We start from the raw sequence: 14,561 nt of genomic DNA, 5'->3' as shown, positions 1-14,561 counted from the left end.
GCAGGGGAAGCTTCCCCTGGCACCTCTGAGGGGTTTAAAGGAAGAAGGAGAATGAAAAAGAGCAGAACAAAAAGTGTCACTCACAATGCATCTGGGCCAGGCCTGAGCTCCATGCTGGGCAGAGCTGGGATGAAATCTGAATGCAGCTCTTCCCACTCAGCCAAGAGGCCAAATCCAGTCCAAACTGGGTTGCTGAACATACCTTGCCCTTGCTGTTCTTCACCGGGGTCAAGCTAATCACTCCATTGTCCTGCTCCTGGCTTTTCTGCTCCCCTGGCAGCTGGCTGGACCTCCTGTGGCTTGGGCCCTTGGGGAACTGCTCTGCACTGTCCTGTGTCCCTTCAGCTGCCTGCTCAGGGCTGGCCCCCTCGGCTGGCTGGTTTGATGTCCTGGGTTGATCAGGAGCTGGGTCCTCCTGCACATGCCTCGACTTCCTGGGAGTAGCCTCAGCCTCCTCCTTGGTGTTTGCCTGGGACTTGGACCTCTTGTTTCCAGAGCCTGATTTTGAACTGTTCCTTTTCCTCTTGCTGGGCTTGACTGTGACCTGTAAGGGCAGACTGTCAGTTTCTGCAGGAGATGTGCAGCTCAGCTGTAAGGTCAGAGCTGCTCACAGTTCAAATGCAAGAAATGCCTCCCCGTGGCTACAGCTTGGCTGCCCAGGCTCAGAGAGCACAGAGCTGCAGGGTCCCCAGAGGCAGGACCTAAGCAAAAATCCCACCCCAGCTTCATTCAAGTGCAAGGTCCAGCAGCTGGGGTGAGGCAATGCCAAGCACCAATCCAGGCTGGGCAGTGAGTGGCTGGAGAGCAGCCCTGAGCAGAGGCACTTGGGGGTGCTGCTGGAGGAGAAGCTCAGCAGGAGCCAGCAGTGTGCACTTGCAGCCCAGAGAGCCAAGCAGAGCCTGGGCTGCAGCAGCAGCAGTGTGGCCAGCAGGGCCAGGGAGGGGATTCTCCCCCTTTGCTCTGCTCTGCTGAGACCCCACCTGGAGTCCTGCATCCAGTTCTGGAGCCCCTGGGACAAGAGGGATGTGGAGATGCTGGAGAGTGTCCAGAGCAGGGCCAGGAGGATGCTCAGAGGCTGCAGCAGCTCTGCTGTGAGCACAGACTGAAAGAGTTGGGGCTGTGCAGGCTGGAGCAGAGGAGGCTTCCAGGTGACCTTCTTGTGGCCTGCCAGGATCTGAAGGGGGCTCCAAAAAAGCTGGGGAGGGACTTTTGAGGCTGTGAGGAAGTGGCAGGAGTGGGGGGAATGGAGCAAAGCTGGAGGTGGGGAGAGTGAGGCTGGAGGTGAGGAGGAAGTTGTTGAGCAGGGGAGTGGTGAGAGGCTGGAATGGGTTGCCCAGGGAGGTGGTTGAGGCCCCATGGCTGGAGGTGTTTGAGGCCAGGCTGGGTGAGGCTGTGTGCAGCCTGCTCTAGGGTAGGGTGTCCCTGGGCATGGCAGGGGGTTGGAACTGGCTGCTCCTTGTGCTCCCTTCCAACCCTGCCTGCTTCTGTGATTCTCATCTCCTTGTCCACCTCCTCCAGGTAGGATTTATCTAAGATAGGGAACACCAAACCTAGCCCAGAGAGTGAGTGGGTTCAACCTGCAGCCACTTCTAAGGAGAGCACCATCACAGGCTGGCAGGCACCAGCCCAGGTCTCCCATTAAATACATTCCCCCTTCAAAGGAGAGGTGGAGTCAGTGGGGCCACACTCCCGAAGAGCCTGAGAGCCCTGGGGCTGTTTAGAAGGGAAGGCTGAGAGGGGACCTTGCCAGTGCCTATAAATAGCTGAGGGGTGGGTGCCAGGATGAAGGGGTCAGGCTCTTCTGTGTGGTGCCCACTGACAGAACAAGGAACAATGGCTACAAACTGGAACCCAGGAGCTTCCACCTCAACGTGAGGAGAAACTTCTTTGTTGTGAAGGTGCTGGAGGCCTGGAGCAGGCTGCCCAGAGATGTTGTGGAGTCTCCTTCACTGAAGACTTTCAAAACCCATCTGGATGTGTTCCTGTGTGACCTGCCCTGTGTGTCCCTGCTTTGGCAGGGGGGTTGGACTGAATGACCTCCAGAGGTTCCTTCTGACCCCCACCATTCCAGGAAACGTTTTGGATCTCCTGTGAGAATGGAAGCTGTCTCCTCTTGGAGAGCAACTCAGCCTTCATACTGGTGGAGCAAGCTACAGCCTGGTCATAAAGACCAAGCCTCAGCTGCTGAACATGGGCTGGAGCCTGGGAATGCTCCTACGGCTCCCAAGGGGACACAGCTCTGAAGTCAGAGGTGCTGATGACTCCTAAGGGATAGAAATGAGGTTGTTAAATCAGAAAAGCAGCTACCTGAGAGTCCACTGCAGCTTCCCTGGGGCTTTCTGTAGCTTCTTCCTCACTCTCCTCCATCTCCTCCTCTGGTTCAGGATCTGTGTTTAACTGCAGACCCAGCGAGCAGGACAGAAACTCCTCTGCAATCATTTTCACCTTTGAAGCAAACAGGAGGAGTTGGGAAAGGACAAGAAGCAGCAGCAGTCAACCCCCACTGTGCAACACCCACAGCTGCTCTGCTGAGGCTTTGGTACCACAGAATCACAAAACGTTAGGGGCTGGAAGGGACCTCCAGAGCTCAGCCAGCCCAACCCCCCTGCAGAGCAGCAGCACCCAGAGCAGCTCACACTGCATCACATCCAGGCAGGGTTTGAGTATCTCCAGAGAGGGAGACTCCACAGCCCCCCTGGGCAGCCTGTGCCAGGGCTCTGCCACCCTCACAGGGGAAAATTCCTCCTCATGTTTCCATGGAACTTCCTCTGCCTCAGCTCCCACCACTGCTTCACTGCTCCATGGAGTGCTGGAGGAACCCTCAGCTGACAGGCAGCCTGGGCCCCAAGTCCTCTGCTGCCATCACACCATTCCAGAGCTTCCCTGTGTGATGGGTACACATCTGTGCTAACAGCACAGCCATGGAACAAGAGCAAAGGAGCCATGGGAGCCTCAGCTGCACGGAGACAGGTACAGCTCAAACCTGTCTGGCAAAGGCAGTGGCATCTTCCCTGCTGCAGGAACAGAAGTCCTGCCCTTGTCTCCTCTCATCCAGCTCCTGTCACAGCTAGAGGCTGCCATTAACTATTGCTGGGGCCTGCATCTGGCTCACAACCACCCCAGGAAGGCTCCAGGTTGGGGGCAGAGTGGCTGGAAACTGCCCCATGGAAAAGGCCCTGGGGGTGCTGGTTGACAGCAGCTGAAGATGAGCCAGGGGGTGCCCAGGTGGGCAAGAAGGGCACCAGCAGCCTGGCCTGGCTCAGCAGTGGTGTGGCCAGCAGGAGCAGGGCAGTTATTGTGCTCCTGTGCTGGGCACTGGGGAAAGCACAGCTCTAGTGCTGGGGTCAGTTTTGGGCCACTCACTCCAAGAAGGACATTGGTCTAGAGTCCAACAAGGTCTAAAGAAGGGCAATAAGGCTGGGGAAGGGGCTGGGGAAGAGGGCTGGGGAGGAGCAGCTGAGGGAGCTGTGGTTCAGCCTGGAGAAAAGGAGGCTGAGGAGAGACCTCATTGCTCTCTCCTGCAAGCAGGCTGGAGACAGGTTGGGGTTGGTTTCTTCTCCCATGGAAACAGTGATGAGCCAAAAGGAAATGGCCTCAGGTTGTCCCAGGAGGGGTTTAGGTTGGACATGAGGAACAATTTCTTCCCCCAAAGGGTTGCCATCCCTGGCCCAGGCTGCCTAGAGAGAGGTTTCAGGGCTGTGGAGATGTGGTGCTGAGGGCCATGATTCAGTGATGGTCTTTTTGGCATCGAGTTCATGGTCAGACCCAATGACCTCAGAGGTCTTTTCCAGCCTGAACGATTCCATGATTCTCTGATTTGCAAATGAAGCAGCGAGGCTGCTGCAGGCTTCTTAATTAGTCCAAAGGTCATTAGTGCTGATGAACTACCAGGCAGTGCTTACCCACAGGCACCGCCACTTCCTGCAGGCTCAGCCCTAGCGCTTCTCTGACCACTGACCAAAGCAGGCAAGGAAAGCAGAGGTGACACCAGCAGGAGAGGTGACACCAGCTCTGAGAGAGGTGATCCCAGCCTCCCCCAGAGCACTGAAGCAAAGCCAGTGGGAAGCAGGCTGCAGGCTGCATGCCTGGAGGAGAGGGGGCACTGGCACCTACCCGCCAGCGGGTGAACTCGCTGAGCGAGCTGGGGCCGTAGACGATGTTGGCCTGTGCTGACTCCAGGAACTTCTCCTTGATGGACCTAACCTGCTCAGCTGTGTGCTTCTCAGGGAGCTGGTCACGGAAGAATTTTTCCCAGTGGGCAGTAACCTAGGCAGAAAGAGTGAGTTTAGTAACAGAGCAGCAGAGCAGAAAAGCACAGGAGTACTTCTGGAAGCACTCGAGAAGTCAAAGAGCCCAGGAAGCCACCAAGCCCAAGGCTCTGCTACCTACTGCTGGACCAGCTGCCAGCTGTTAGAAACATGGAATCAGGCAGGCTGGAAGAGAGATCCAAGCTCAGCCAGCCCAACCTAGCACCCAGCCCTGCCCAACCAACCAGACCATGGCACTAAGTGCCCCAGCCAGGCTTGGCTGCAACACCTCCAGCCACACAGACTCCACCACCTCCCTGGGCAGCCCATTCCAATGCCAATCACTCTCTCTGCCAACAACTTCCTAACAACATCCAGCCTAGACCTGCCCTGGCACAGCTTGAGACTCTGTCCCCTTCTTCTGTCCCTGGCTGCCTGGCAGCAGAGCCCAACCCCACCTGGCTACAGCCTCCCTGCAGGCAGCTACAGACAGCAATGAGCTCTGCCCTGAGCCTCCTCTGCTGCAGGCTGCACCCCCCCAGCTCCCTCAGCCTCTCCTCACAGGGCTCTGCTCCAGGCCCCTCCCCAGCTTCTCTACAACTCCCTTAGAAGAGCATGGAGTGAAGTGGGGCAGACTCTTCTCTGGGTAACAAGTGATAAGATGAGAAGAAATGGCCTCAAGTTGCCCCAGAGAAGGTTGGGGTTGGACATTCAGAAAAAACTCTTCACCAGAAGAGTCACCAAGCCCTGGCCCAGGCTGCCTGGGGAGGTGGTGGTGGTGGTGGAGTCCCCATCTCCGGAGGGGACGTTTGAAGGAGGAGCTCAGGACATGGTCTGAGATGCTGTGTACAGGGAGATGCTGGATTGTGGCTGGACTGGATGAGCTGAAGGTCTTTTCCAAGCAGGCAGTTCTGTGGCTCTGTGTGACTTAGTGACAGCTAGAGGTGAAGAGGAAGAGGAGGCCACCCCCCACCTCACCTTGCTGGTGAGCTTGCGGCTGCTGACGCGCCTGACGTGGTTGGCCAGCTTGGTGATGTCCTTGCCATTGAGCAGCCGAAGGTTCTCCAGCAGAAAGATCACTTTGTAGTCATCATTGAACTGGGAAGAGAAGACATCAGAGTGACAGGAGTTGTTTCTTTGGGATCCAGGAAGCACACACACACACACAGCTGCCCCACTCTGGGTACAGCTTCAACACTGCATCGTCGCTCAAATACTGAACTCATTAAGAGAGATACTGGAAACTACAATCCCAGGCTCACAGGAGGTCAGGGGGTGGAAGAGACCCAAAGAGATCATCCAGTCCAACCCCCTTGCCAGAGCAGGAGCAGACAATCTAGCTCAGGGCACACAGGAACACATCCAGACAGGCCTTGAAAGTCTCCAGAGAAGGGAGAGTCCAAAACCTCTCTGGGGAGTCTGTGCCAGGGCTCTGGGACCCTTACAGTGAAGAAGTTTCCCCTTGTGTTGAGCTGGAACCTCCTGTGCTGCAGCTTCATAGAAGAATCACAGAATCAGGCAGGCTGGAAGAGAGCTCCAAGCTCAGCCAGCCCAACCTAGCACCCAGCCCCAACCAACCAACCAGACCATGGCACTAAGTGCCCCAGCCAGGCTTGGCTGCAACACCTCCAGCCACACAGACTCCACCACCTCCCTGGGCAGCCCATTCCAGTGCCAATCACTCTCTCTGACAACAACTTCCTAACAACATCCAGCCTAGACCTGCCCTGGCACAGCTCCAGGCTGTGTCCCCTTCTTCTGTCCCTGGCTGCCTGGCAGCAGAGCCCAACCCCACCTGACTACAGCCTCCCTGCAGGCAGCTGCAGGCAGCAATGAGCTCTGCCCTGAGCCTCCTCTTCTCCAGGCTAAATGGAGCTTCCATCTACTGCTCCTTGTCCTATCCCAGGGAGCAGTGAGCAGAGCCTATCCCCCCCACAGCTCCTGACCCCAGCCCTCAGATCTTTATAGACACTTATTCCATCCCCTCTCAGTCTTCTCTTCTCCAATCTAAGCAGCCCCAGGTCCTTCAGCCTCTCCTCAGGCACTGCTCCAGTCCCCTCAGCATCCTCCTAGCCCTCCGCTGGACCTTCTCCAGCAGACCCCTGCCCCTCTTCAACTGGGCAGCCTAAACTGAGGGCAGTACTCAGGCTGAGGTCTCACTGGGGTAGAGGAGAAGAACCTTCTTTGATCTGCTGGACACACTCCTCTCAACACACCCCAGGATGCCACTGGCTTTCTTGGCCGAATAAGAAGTGACAACGAATGCTGAGTGGATCTGCTGGTCACAGAGCAGGTGATCCCCACCCTGTCCACCTGAGCAGCAGCACTCCTGAGCTGCACAGATCACAGGGCTGGTTTTAGAAGGGCATCCCCACCAGCAGCAGCAAGTGTGTGCTGGTCAGACTGGTGCTGCTGCAGCCCAGCTCCCTGGGCTCTCGTATGGATGGGTTCAGAATTCTGTGACGTGTGGCCAGGACATCCCAGAAGGCTGAACCAAGGAGCACAGAGCTCCTCCTTCAGTTTGGCATCTGCCACAGAACATCCTGCCCTACTGCTCATGAGCACCAGTTCTGGAGCCCCTGGGACAAGAGGGATGTGGAGATGCTGGAGTGTGGCCAGAGCAGGGCCAGGAGGATGCTGAGAGGCTGCAGCAGCTCTGCTGTGAGCACAGACTGAAAGAGTTGGGGCTGTGCAGGCTGCAGCAGAGGAGGCTCCCAGGGGACCTTCTTGTGGCCTGCCAGCATCTGAAGAGGGCTACCAAAAAGCTGGGGAGGGACTTTTGAGGCTCTCAGAGAACGACAGGCCTGGGGGGAATGGAGCAAAGGTGGAGGTGGGGAGAGTGAGGCTGGAGGTGAGGAGGAAGTTGCTGAGCAGGAGAGTGGTGAGAGGCTGGACTGGGTTGCCCAGGGAGGGGGTTGAGGCCCCATGGCTGGAGGTGTTTGAGGCCAGGCTGGCTGAGGCTGTGTGCAGCCTGCTCTAGGGTAGGGTGTCCCTGGGCATGGCAGGGGGGTTGGAACTGGCTGCTCCTTGTGCTCCCTTCCAGCCCTGCCTGATTCTGTGGTTCTATGATACTTGCAAGCCCTGTTTTCCCCAGGGCTTCTCTCTGGTAACCCAGTGACTCTCAGCCTGTGCCAGTTTGCAGCTAGCTAGAACGTTTTGGTGAGAAGAGATAAATGAGAGGCTGTGAGAAGAAAACAGTGGTGATGTCTTCTTCACTCACAGGCTTGCTGAGATGTATAAACCAAGAATTCAAACACAGACAACAGGGTTGCTCTCTGTCTGGGCTTTGGGCTGCATTTTTCTCTCTCTAACCTCACCCTCTGTCTCTCTGATCAATCCACCTGCTTCCTAACCCCCCTGGCCGACCTGCATTCTTCCTTGTGCACAAGGCAACGTCTGGGGTAAGGTAGAGAGGGGTGGGAGAAGGTGGAAGGGTGGTTGGGAGCCCCTCCTGGGGACTCAGGTGTCAGGGAGGGCTGCTGTGTTTCTGTATTGCCTTTTACCTTCTGTATCCCTGCACAGAGCTGTATCTGCTGTAACTACCTGCTTGTATCTTCTGCTAAGCTGTCAGTATAAAGCCTCATTCAACTTCCAGAGCCCCTGAGTCTAGTCTGGGTGATTTCCAAAGTGTGGGGGGGGCAGGGAACACCCAAACCATCACACAGCCTGCTGTAAACTCTCATCAGACACATAACCAACTCTTCCCTCTCACAGTGGCACAATATGCAGACAAGGAGGGGAGTCACAGAATGGAAGGGGTGGAAAGTGACGTCTGGAGCTCATCAAGTCCAACCCCTCTGCCAGAGGAGGATCACTTAGGGCAAGTCACACAGCAACACATTCAGGTAGGCCTTGCAAGTCTCCAGAGAAGGAGACTCCACAGCCTTTCTGAGCAACCTGCTCCAGGGCTCCAGCACCCTCACAGGAAAGATTCTTTTCCTCACACTGAGGTGGAACTTCCTGTGTCTGAGTTGGTGTCCATCAGCCCTTGTCCTGTCACAGGATACCACTGAGAAGAGAGGAATGTGCTTAGCCAGGAGAAGCCATTCAGGACATCCTCTCATGTTGGTGACATGAGCAGTGGCAATGAGGCACCCTCAGCAAGTTTAAGATGACCCCAAGCTGTGTGCTGTGACTGACACACTGGAGGGAAGAGATGGCATCCAGAGGGACCTGGACAGGCTGCAGAGGTGAGCCTGTGCCAACCTCATGAAGCTCAACAAGGCTAAGTGCAAGGTCCTGTAGGGCAATCTCAAGCACAGACTCAGGCTGGGTTAGGAGTGACTGGACAGAAGTCTGAAGGAACAGACCTTGGGGGTGTCAGTTGGTGCCAAAGTGCCCAGGAGCCAGCACTGGTTGCTGGCAGCCCAGAGCCAGCTGTGTGTGGACTGCATCTGGAGCAGGGAGAGCAGCAGCAGAGAGAAGGGATTTTGCCCCTCCAATCTGCTCTGTTGAGGCCCCACCTGCAGCACTACTGCCAGTTTTGGTGCCACAGAGCTGTTGGAAAGGGGCCAGAGGAAGGCACAAAGATGATCAGAGGGCTACAGAACCTCTGCTATGGGAATAGGCTGAGGGATTTGGGGCTGCTCAGCATGGAGAATAGAAGGCTCCAGGGAGACCTTAGAGCAGCCTTCCAGTACCTGAGAGGGGATGCAGTAGAGATAGGGAGGGACCTTTGACAAGGGCTGGGAGTGACAGGAGGAGAGACAATGGCTTTGAGCTGGGAGAGGGGAGATTGAGCCTGGAGACGAGGAGTGAGGGTGGGAAAACACTGGCACAGGTTGCCCAGGGAGGTTGAGGATGCCCCTTCCCGGGAGGTGTTCAAGGCCAGGTGGGATGAGGCCTTAAGCAACCTGTGCTGGTGGGAGGTGTCCCTGCCCACGGCAGGAGGTTGGAACTGGCTGAGTTTTGAGCTCACCTCCAACCCAACCCGGTCTGTGGTTTCAAACTCGAACCTTTAAATCACCTTTCAGCTGTCAGGTAACCTTCTCCCGGGAGCTGTGCCCTGCAGCGCCCCTGCAGTACTCAGCGCCACCAGTAGGTGGTGGTGTTGCGGCCAGGCTCAGGGCAGTGCAGCGCTGCTGGGCTCACACCCTGCAGCCCCAGCACAGAGCAGGGCTCTGCGCCGGGGAACCAGGGGCTCCTGTGGCTCCGGGGTGCTTTAGCTCACAGCAGTACAGGGGGGGTGTTGAGAGGAGTGTGTCCAGCAGATCAAAGAAGGTTCTTCTCCTCTACTCTACCCCACTGAGACCTCATCCTGAGTACTGCCCTCAGTTTAGGCTGCCCAGTTGAAGAGAGACAGGGATCTGCTGGAGAAGGTCCAGCGGAGGGCTAGGAGGATGCTGAGGGGACTGAAGCAGTGCCTGAGGAGAGGCTGAGGGACCTGGGGCTGCTTAGACTGGAGAAGAGAAGACTGAGAGGGGATTTAATAAGTAGACACTTATAAATATCTGAAGGCTGGGGGTCAGGAGCTGGGGGCGGGGACAGGCTCTGCTCACTGCTCCCTGGGATAGGACAAGGAGCCTGCCCCTGTACTCTGCACTGGTTAGACCACACCTTGAGTGCTGGGTTCAGTTCTGGGCCCCCCAGTTTAGGAGGGACATTGAGATGCTTGAGCATGTCCAGAGAAGGGCAATGAGGCTGGGGAGAGGCCTTGAGCACAGCCCTACGAGGAGAGGCTGAGGGAGCTGGGATTGGTTAGCCTGGAGAAGAGGAGGCTCAGGGGTGACCTTATTGCTGTCTGCAACTACCTGAGGGGAGGTTGTGGCCAGGAGGAGGTTGCTCTCTTCTCTCAGGTGGCCAGCACCAGAACGAGAGGACACAGCCTCAGGCTGCACCAGGGGAGATTTAGGCTGGAGGTGAGGAGAAAGTTCTTCCCTGAGAGAGTCATTGGGCACTGGAATGGGCTGCCCGGGGAGGTGGTGGAGTCGCCGTCCCTGGAGCTGTTCAAGGCAGGACTGGACGTGGCACTTGGTGCCATGGTCTGGCCTTGAGCTCTGTGCTAAAGGGTTGGACTTGATGATCTCTGAGGTCTCTTCCAACCCTGATGATACTGTGATGCTGTGATACTGTGATCTCCACAGCCAAGCCACAAATGGACCTCTAGAAGCATGCAAGAGTAAATAAGCACCCGGGGATGAGGATGGTGGCTGACACCAGTTTAAAGCACAAGCAAAGCTAAGAGTTTTGGGTGACTGAAGTGCAGAATCTGCAGAGGGCAGCAGAAAACAAACTGGATTAGTTAGCAAATTCCACCTCCCAGCACAGGACCAGGTCTGCTCTTACAGGGCCCTAAAGCTATCATGGAAGAGGGATATTTATATATATAACCTTGAATGATGAGTTCAGTTTTGGGCCCCTTACTCCAAGGAGGATATTGAGGGGCTAAAGCAGGTCCAGAGAAGGGCAACAAAGCTGGGGAAGGGTCTGGAGAATAGGGCTGGGGAGGAGCAGCTGAGGGAGCTGGGGGTGTTTAGGGAGGGGAGACCTCATTGCTCTCTACAACTCCCTGAAAGGAGGTTGCAGCCAGGTTGGGGTTGGTCTCTTCTCCTCAGTAACAAGCAAGAGGACAAGAAGAAATGGTCTCAAGCTGCCCCAGGGGATGTTAAAAGTGGACATGAGGAACAGCTGCTTCCTCCAAAGGGGTTGTTAAGCCCCAGAAGAGGCTGTCCAGGGAGGTAGTGCAGTCCCCATTCCTGGAGGGGTTTCAAAGCCATGGGGATGTGGTGCTGAGGGCCATGGTTTAGTGGTGATCTGGCAGTGCTGGGTTCATGGCTGGACTTGATAATCTGAAAGGCCTTTGCCAGCCTACACAGTTGTGATTCTGTATTTACACAAGCACCAGCCTGAGATAGCCCTGGCTGATAAGCTCCCTGCGATGGGACTCTGGCCTGGAGAACCAGGAATGGTTCTCCACTTTAATATCTGAGTAGTTTGGGGCAAGTCACTTCTGCTGGTTAGGCACCAGCAGCACAAACTGGCTTTGGAGGCACAAAAAGCCTGAGGCCTGTCTCAGCTGCCCTCACACCTGCTGCCCAGGAACAAGGAAGAAATTCTTGACAGTGAGGGTGGGGAGACACTGGAACAGGCTGTGGATGCTCCCTCCCTGGAGGTGTTCAAGGTGAGACTGGATGAGGCCCTGATGAAGTTTCTCCTGTCCAACTCAGCCTTCAACACCTCCTGGGAGGCTGTGGATGTCCTCCCTGGAGGTGTTCAAGGCCAGGCCGGATGAGGCCTTGAGCAACCTGGGCTGGTGGGAGGTGCCTATGGCAGAGGGCTGGAGCTGAAGGAGCTTTATGGTCCCTCCCAACCCAACCTCATGCCATGACTCTCTGAACAATAGAGGAGGAGGAGGCATCACTGCTGCTGGTTCCTCTGTGTCCCTGGAGGGGCCAGGGGGCGACTCACTGTCAAGTGGACGTTGTTCTCATAGGTCAGCTCCTCGAGGAGAGGGAACTGTTTCAGGGCAGTGACATCCTCCAGTTTGTTGTTGTTGCAGTTGAGGACACGCAGGTCAGGCAGGGCTAAGCTGTTGGGGAATTTGTCCAGCAGGTTGTCAGACAGATCCAGCTTCTGCAGGTGCCTCAGGCGGGAGAACAAGCGTGGGTCCAAGTCTCCTGTCTTCAACTGCAGCTTGGACAGGCTGCAAACAAAGCAGGACAGGAATGATCTGCTCAGTTCCCTGGGGAAAAAAAAACAGGCTCCTTTGACTTTCAGAGAGTCCAAGGTCCCAGCTGGTGGCACCTCTCAGCCTAGCAGAAGGCACTGGGTAGATCTGGCCAAACCAGCTTTGTCTGCAGAGTTCTGGGCACCACAAGGCTGTGTTTGAGCCAACAGCCACCAGCAGTGACCCAGGGCTACCAAGGTAGTGCTGGTACAATTAACTTGCAACCCTGATAAACCTCCTACAGCTAACAGAGCTGGCTGGGAGCAGTGAAGCAGCAGGGAAGGACTTGTTTGTAGAACAAAGTCACTGCTCCTTTGCACTGCATGTTCCACAAAGGCAGCTGTGGCAGTGCAAAACACTTGTTCACTGCACACCCAGTGCACAGAGCTCACCAGGGGAGTCACCACTGCACTCATCCCCCACCAGTCACCACCTCACAGCTGCTGCAGGCAATGCAAGGCAATGCTGACTCCAAAGAGCTGGTCCTGTCCTCCCCTCACTTCATCCTGACGTTTGCAATCACAGAGCCATAGAGCTGTGGAGGTTGGAAGAGACTTTTGAGATCATCAAGTCCAACCTATTGCTCACAGTCCCACCACTGCTGCACAGAACCTATCAGACCTGTGCTCAGCACTGCTCAGGCCACCCCTGGAGTGCTGTGCCCAGTTCTGGGCTCCTCCATTGCAGAGAGATGTTGAGGTGCTGGAAGGTGCCCAGAGAAGGGCAGCAAGGCTGGGGAGGGGCCTGGAGCACAGCCCTGTGAGGAGAGGCTGAGGGAGCTGGGGGGGTGCAGCCTGCAGCAGAGGAGGCTCCGGGCAGAGCTCATTGCTGCCTGCAGCTGCCTGCAGGGAAGCTGTAGCCAGGTGGGGTTGGGCTCTGCTGCCAGGCAGCCAGCAGCAGAACAAGGGGACAGAGTCTCAAGCTGTGCCAGGGCAGGTCTAGGCTGGATGTTAGGAGGAAGTTCCTGTCAGAGAGAGTGATTGGCACTGGAATGGGCTGCCCAGGGAGGTGGTGGAGTGCCCATCCCTGGAGGTATTTAAGAGGAGGCTGCAAGAGGCCCTTGGTGCCAGGGGTTAGTTCATTAGGTGTCAGGTGCTAGGTTGGACTGGATGATCCTGGAGGTCTTTTCCAACCTGCTTAATTCTGTGAAACTGGTGAGGCTGGCAGAGTCCTTTGAGATCATCCAATCCAAGCACTCACCCAGAGCTCACAACCTCACCACTGCTGCTAAGCCACTGCCACCAAACCAGGCCCCTCAGCACCACATCCCTGTGGATTTTAACCCCCTCCAGGGATGGGCACTCCACCACCTCTCCAGGCAGTCTGGGCAACACCTGAGAAGCCCTGCTGGGAAGAAGTGTTTCCTTCTATCCAACCTGCATCTCCTCCCCTGGCACAGCTCCAGCTCATGGCACTCCCACAGCCACAGAGCAATCTGCAGCAGTTTGCTGATCTAGCCCAAGGTCTCCTCTCTGCATTAGGAAGTTCAGGCCAAGTGCAGAGGAGGTCCCCACATCGTTGGCAGTGTGAAAGAACAAACTTCACAACTTGTAAAGTTGGCACTAACCTCCAGGGAGACCTTAGAACAGTATTTGAAGGAGGCTACAGGGCTGTTGGAGATATGGAGTGAGAGGACAAGGGCTGATGGCTCCAAACTGGAAGAAGCTGGATTTAGATTGGACATTAGGAAGAAATTCTTCCTTATGAAGGTGTTGAGGCACTGGAACAGGATATCCAGAGCAGCTGAAGAGGTTCCAAGCCTGGAAGTGTTCAAAACCAGGTGGGATGAGGCCTTGAGCAACCTGGTCTAGTGGAAGGTGCCCCTGCCCATGGCAGGGTGGGTGGAACTAGGTGGTCTTTAAAGTCCCTTCCCACCCAGGGCTGTATGGCAAATGTGATTTTTGCCTTTTTTGTTTGTTTTGAACAGTTTTGCTTCAAAACCTTCCAATGGTGAACAGGGAAGTTTATCAAACAAAAGGACAAGGCTGCCAGGTCAGGCCAGAAGCATCCTTCTCTGAAAAAGCAAGTGTCTGATCTATTGGTGAGGGGATAAACCCCAGCCCTTCTCTGTAAGAAAGGGGAAACAGCAGATTTTGGGGCCTGGGGCCTCCTCTCTGTGAGGAGCAGAGGCTGAGAGCCCTGGGGCTGAGCCTGCAGGAGAGCAGCCCCAGAGGGCAGCTGAGCAATGCTCAGCAAGAGCTAAAGCAGCTGTGGGGGGCAAGAGCCTGGGGCCAGACTCTTGTGAGTGGTGCCCAGGGACAGGCCAAGGGGCAGCAAGGGGCACAAAGTGGCAGGATGTGCAGAGGAGGAGCAAGTTGTTTGTTGTGAGGGTGCTGGAGGCCTGGAGCAGGCTGCCCAGAGAGGCTGTGGAGTGTCCTTGTGTGGAGAGCTTCCAACCCCCCTGGCACTGTGCTGCTGGGCAAGCTGCTGTGGATGCCCTGCTGGAGCAGGGGCTTGGACTGGATGATCTCCAGAGGTCCCTTCCAACTCCTACCAGTCTGTGAGTCTGTGACATTAGAAGAGTCATTTAGATTTGATTAGATCATTCAGTTGAGCCTCAAAGGGAGCTTCTAGTCCTGACAGCCAACACAAGCTTGAGCTCCTTTAACAGAGTCTCCTTTGTTAATGATTAGTACAAAAAGGCCTTC

General features: G+C 56.0%; 1 protein-coding gene across 2 annotated transcripts in view; it reads right to left on the bottom strand.

Annotated features, from left to right (window-relative positions):
* LRWD1 (leucine rich repeats and WD repeat domain containing 1) overlaps positions 1 to 14,561 on the bottom strand; it is a 41,364-nt gene that overhangs the window by 12,805 nt on the left and 13,998 nt on the right. Inside the window, exons 3-7 of one of the 2 annotated variants that reach the window (XM_064165804.1) lie at positions 11,655 to 11,889; positions 5,226 to 5,345; positions 4,114 to 4,266; positions 2,308 to 2,445; positions 203 to 544 (exon numbers count right to left, since the gene is read on the bottom strand). In XM_064165804.1, the coding sequence (XP_064021874.1) occupies positions 203 to 544; positions 2,308 to 2,445; positions 4,114 to 4,266; positions 5,226 to 5,345; positions 11,655 to 11,889 (988 nt within the window). The remainder of the gene's footprint in view (positions 1 to 202; positions 545 to 2,307; positions 2,446 to 4,113; positions 4,267 to 5,225; positions 5,346 to 11,654; positions 11,890 to 14,561) is intronic. The other variant, XM_064165806.1, reaches the window with a different exon arrangement.

This window comes from Pogoniulus pusillus, chromosome 27 (genome assembly GCF_015220805.1).
Source record: "Pogoniulus pusillus isolate bPogPus1 chromosome 27, bPogPus1.pri, whole genome shotgun sequence".
Classification (NCBI taxonomy): Eukaryota; Metazoa; Chordata; class Aves; order Piciformes; family Lybiidae; genus Pogoniulus; species Pogoniulus pusillus.
Note: the sequence above shows the minus strand (reverse complement) of the source record. Positions and strands in the feature narration are given on the sequence as shown.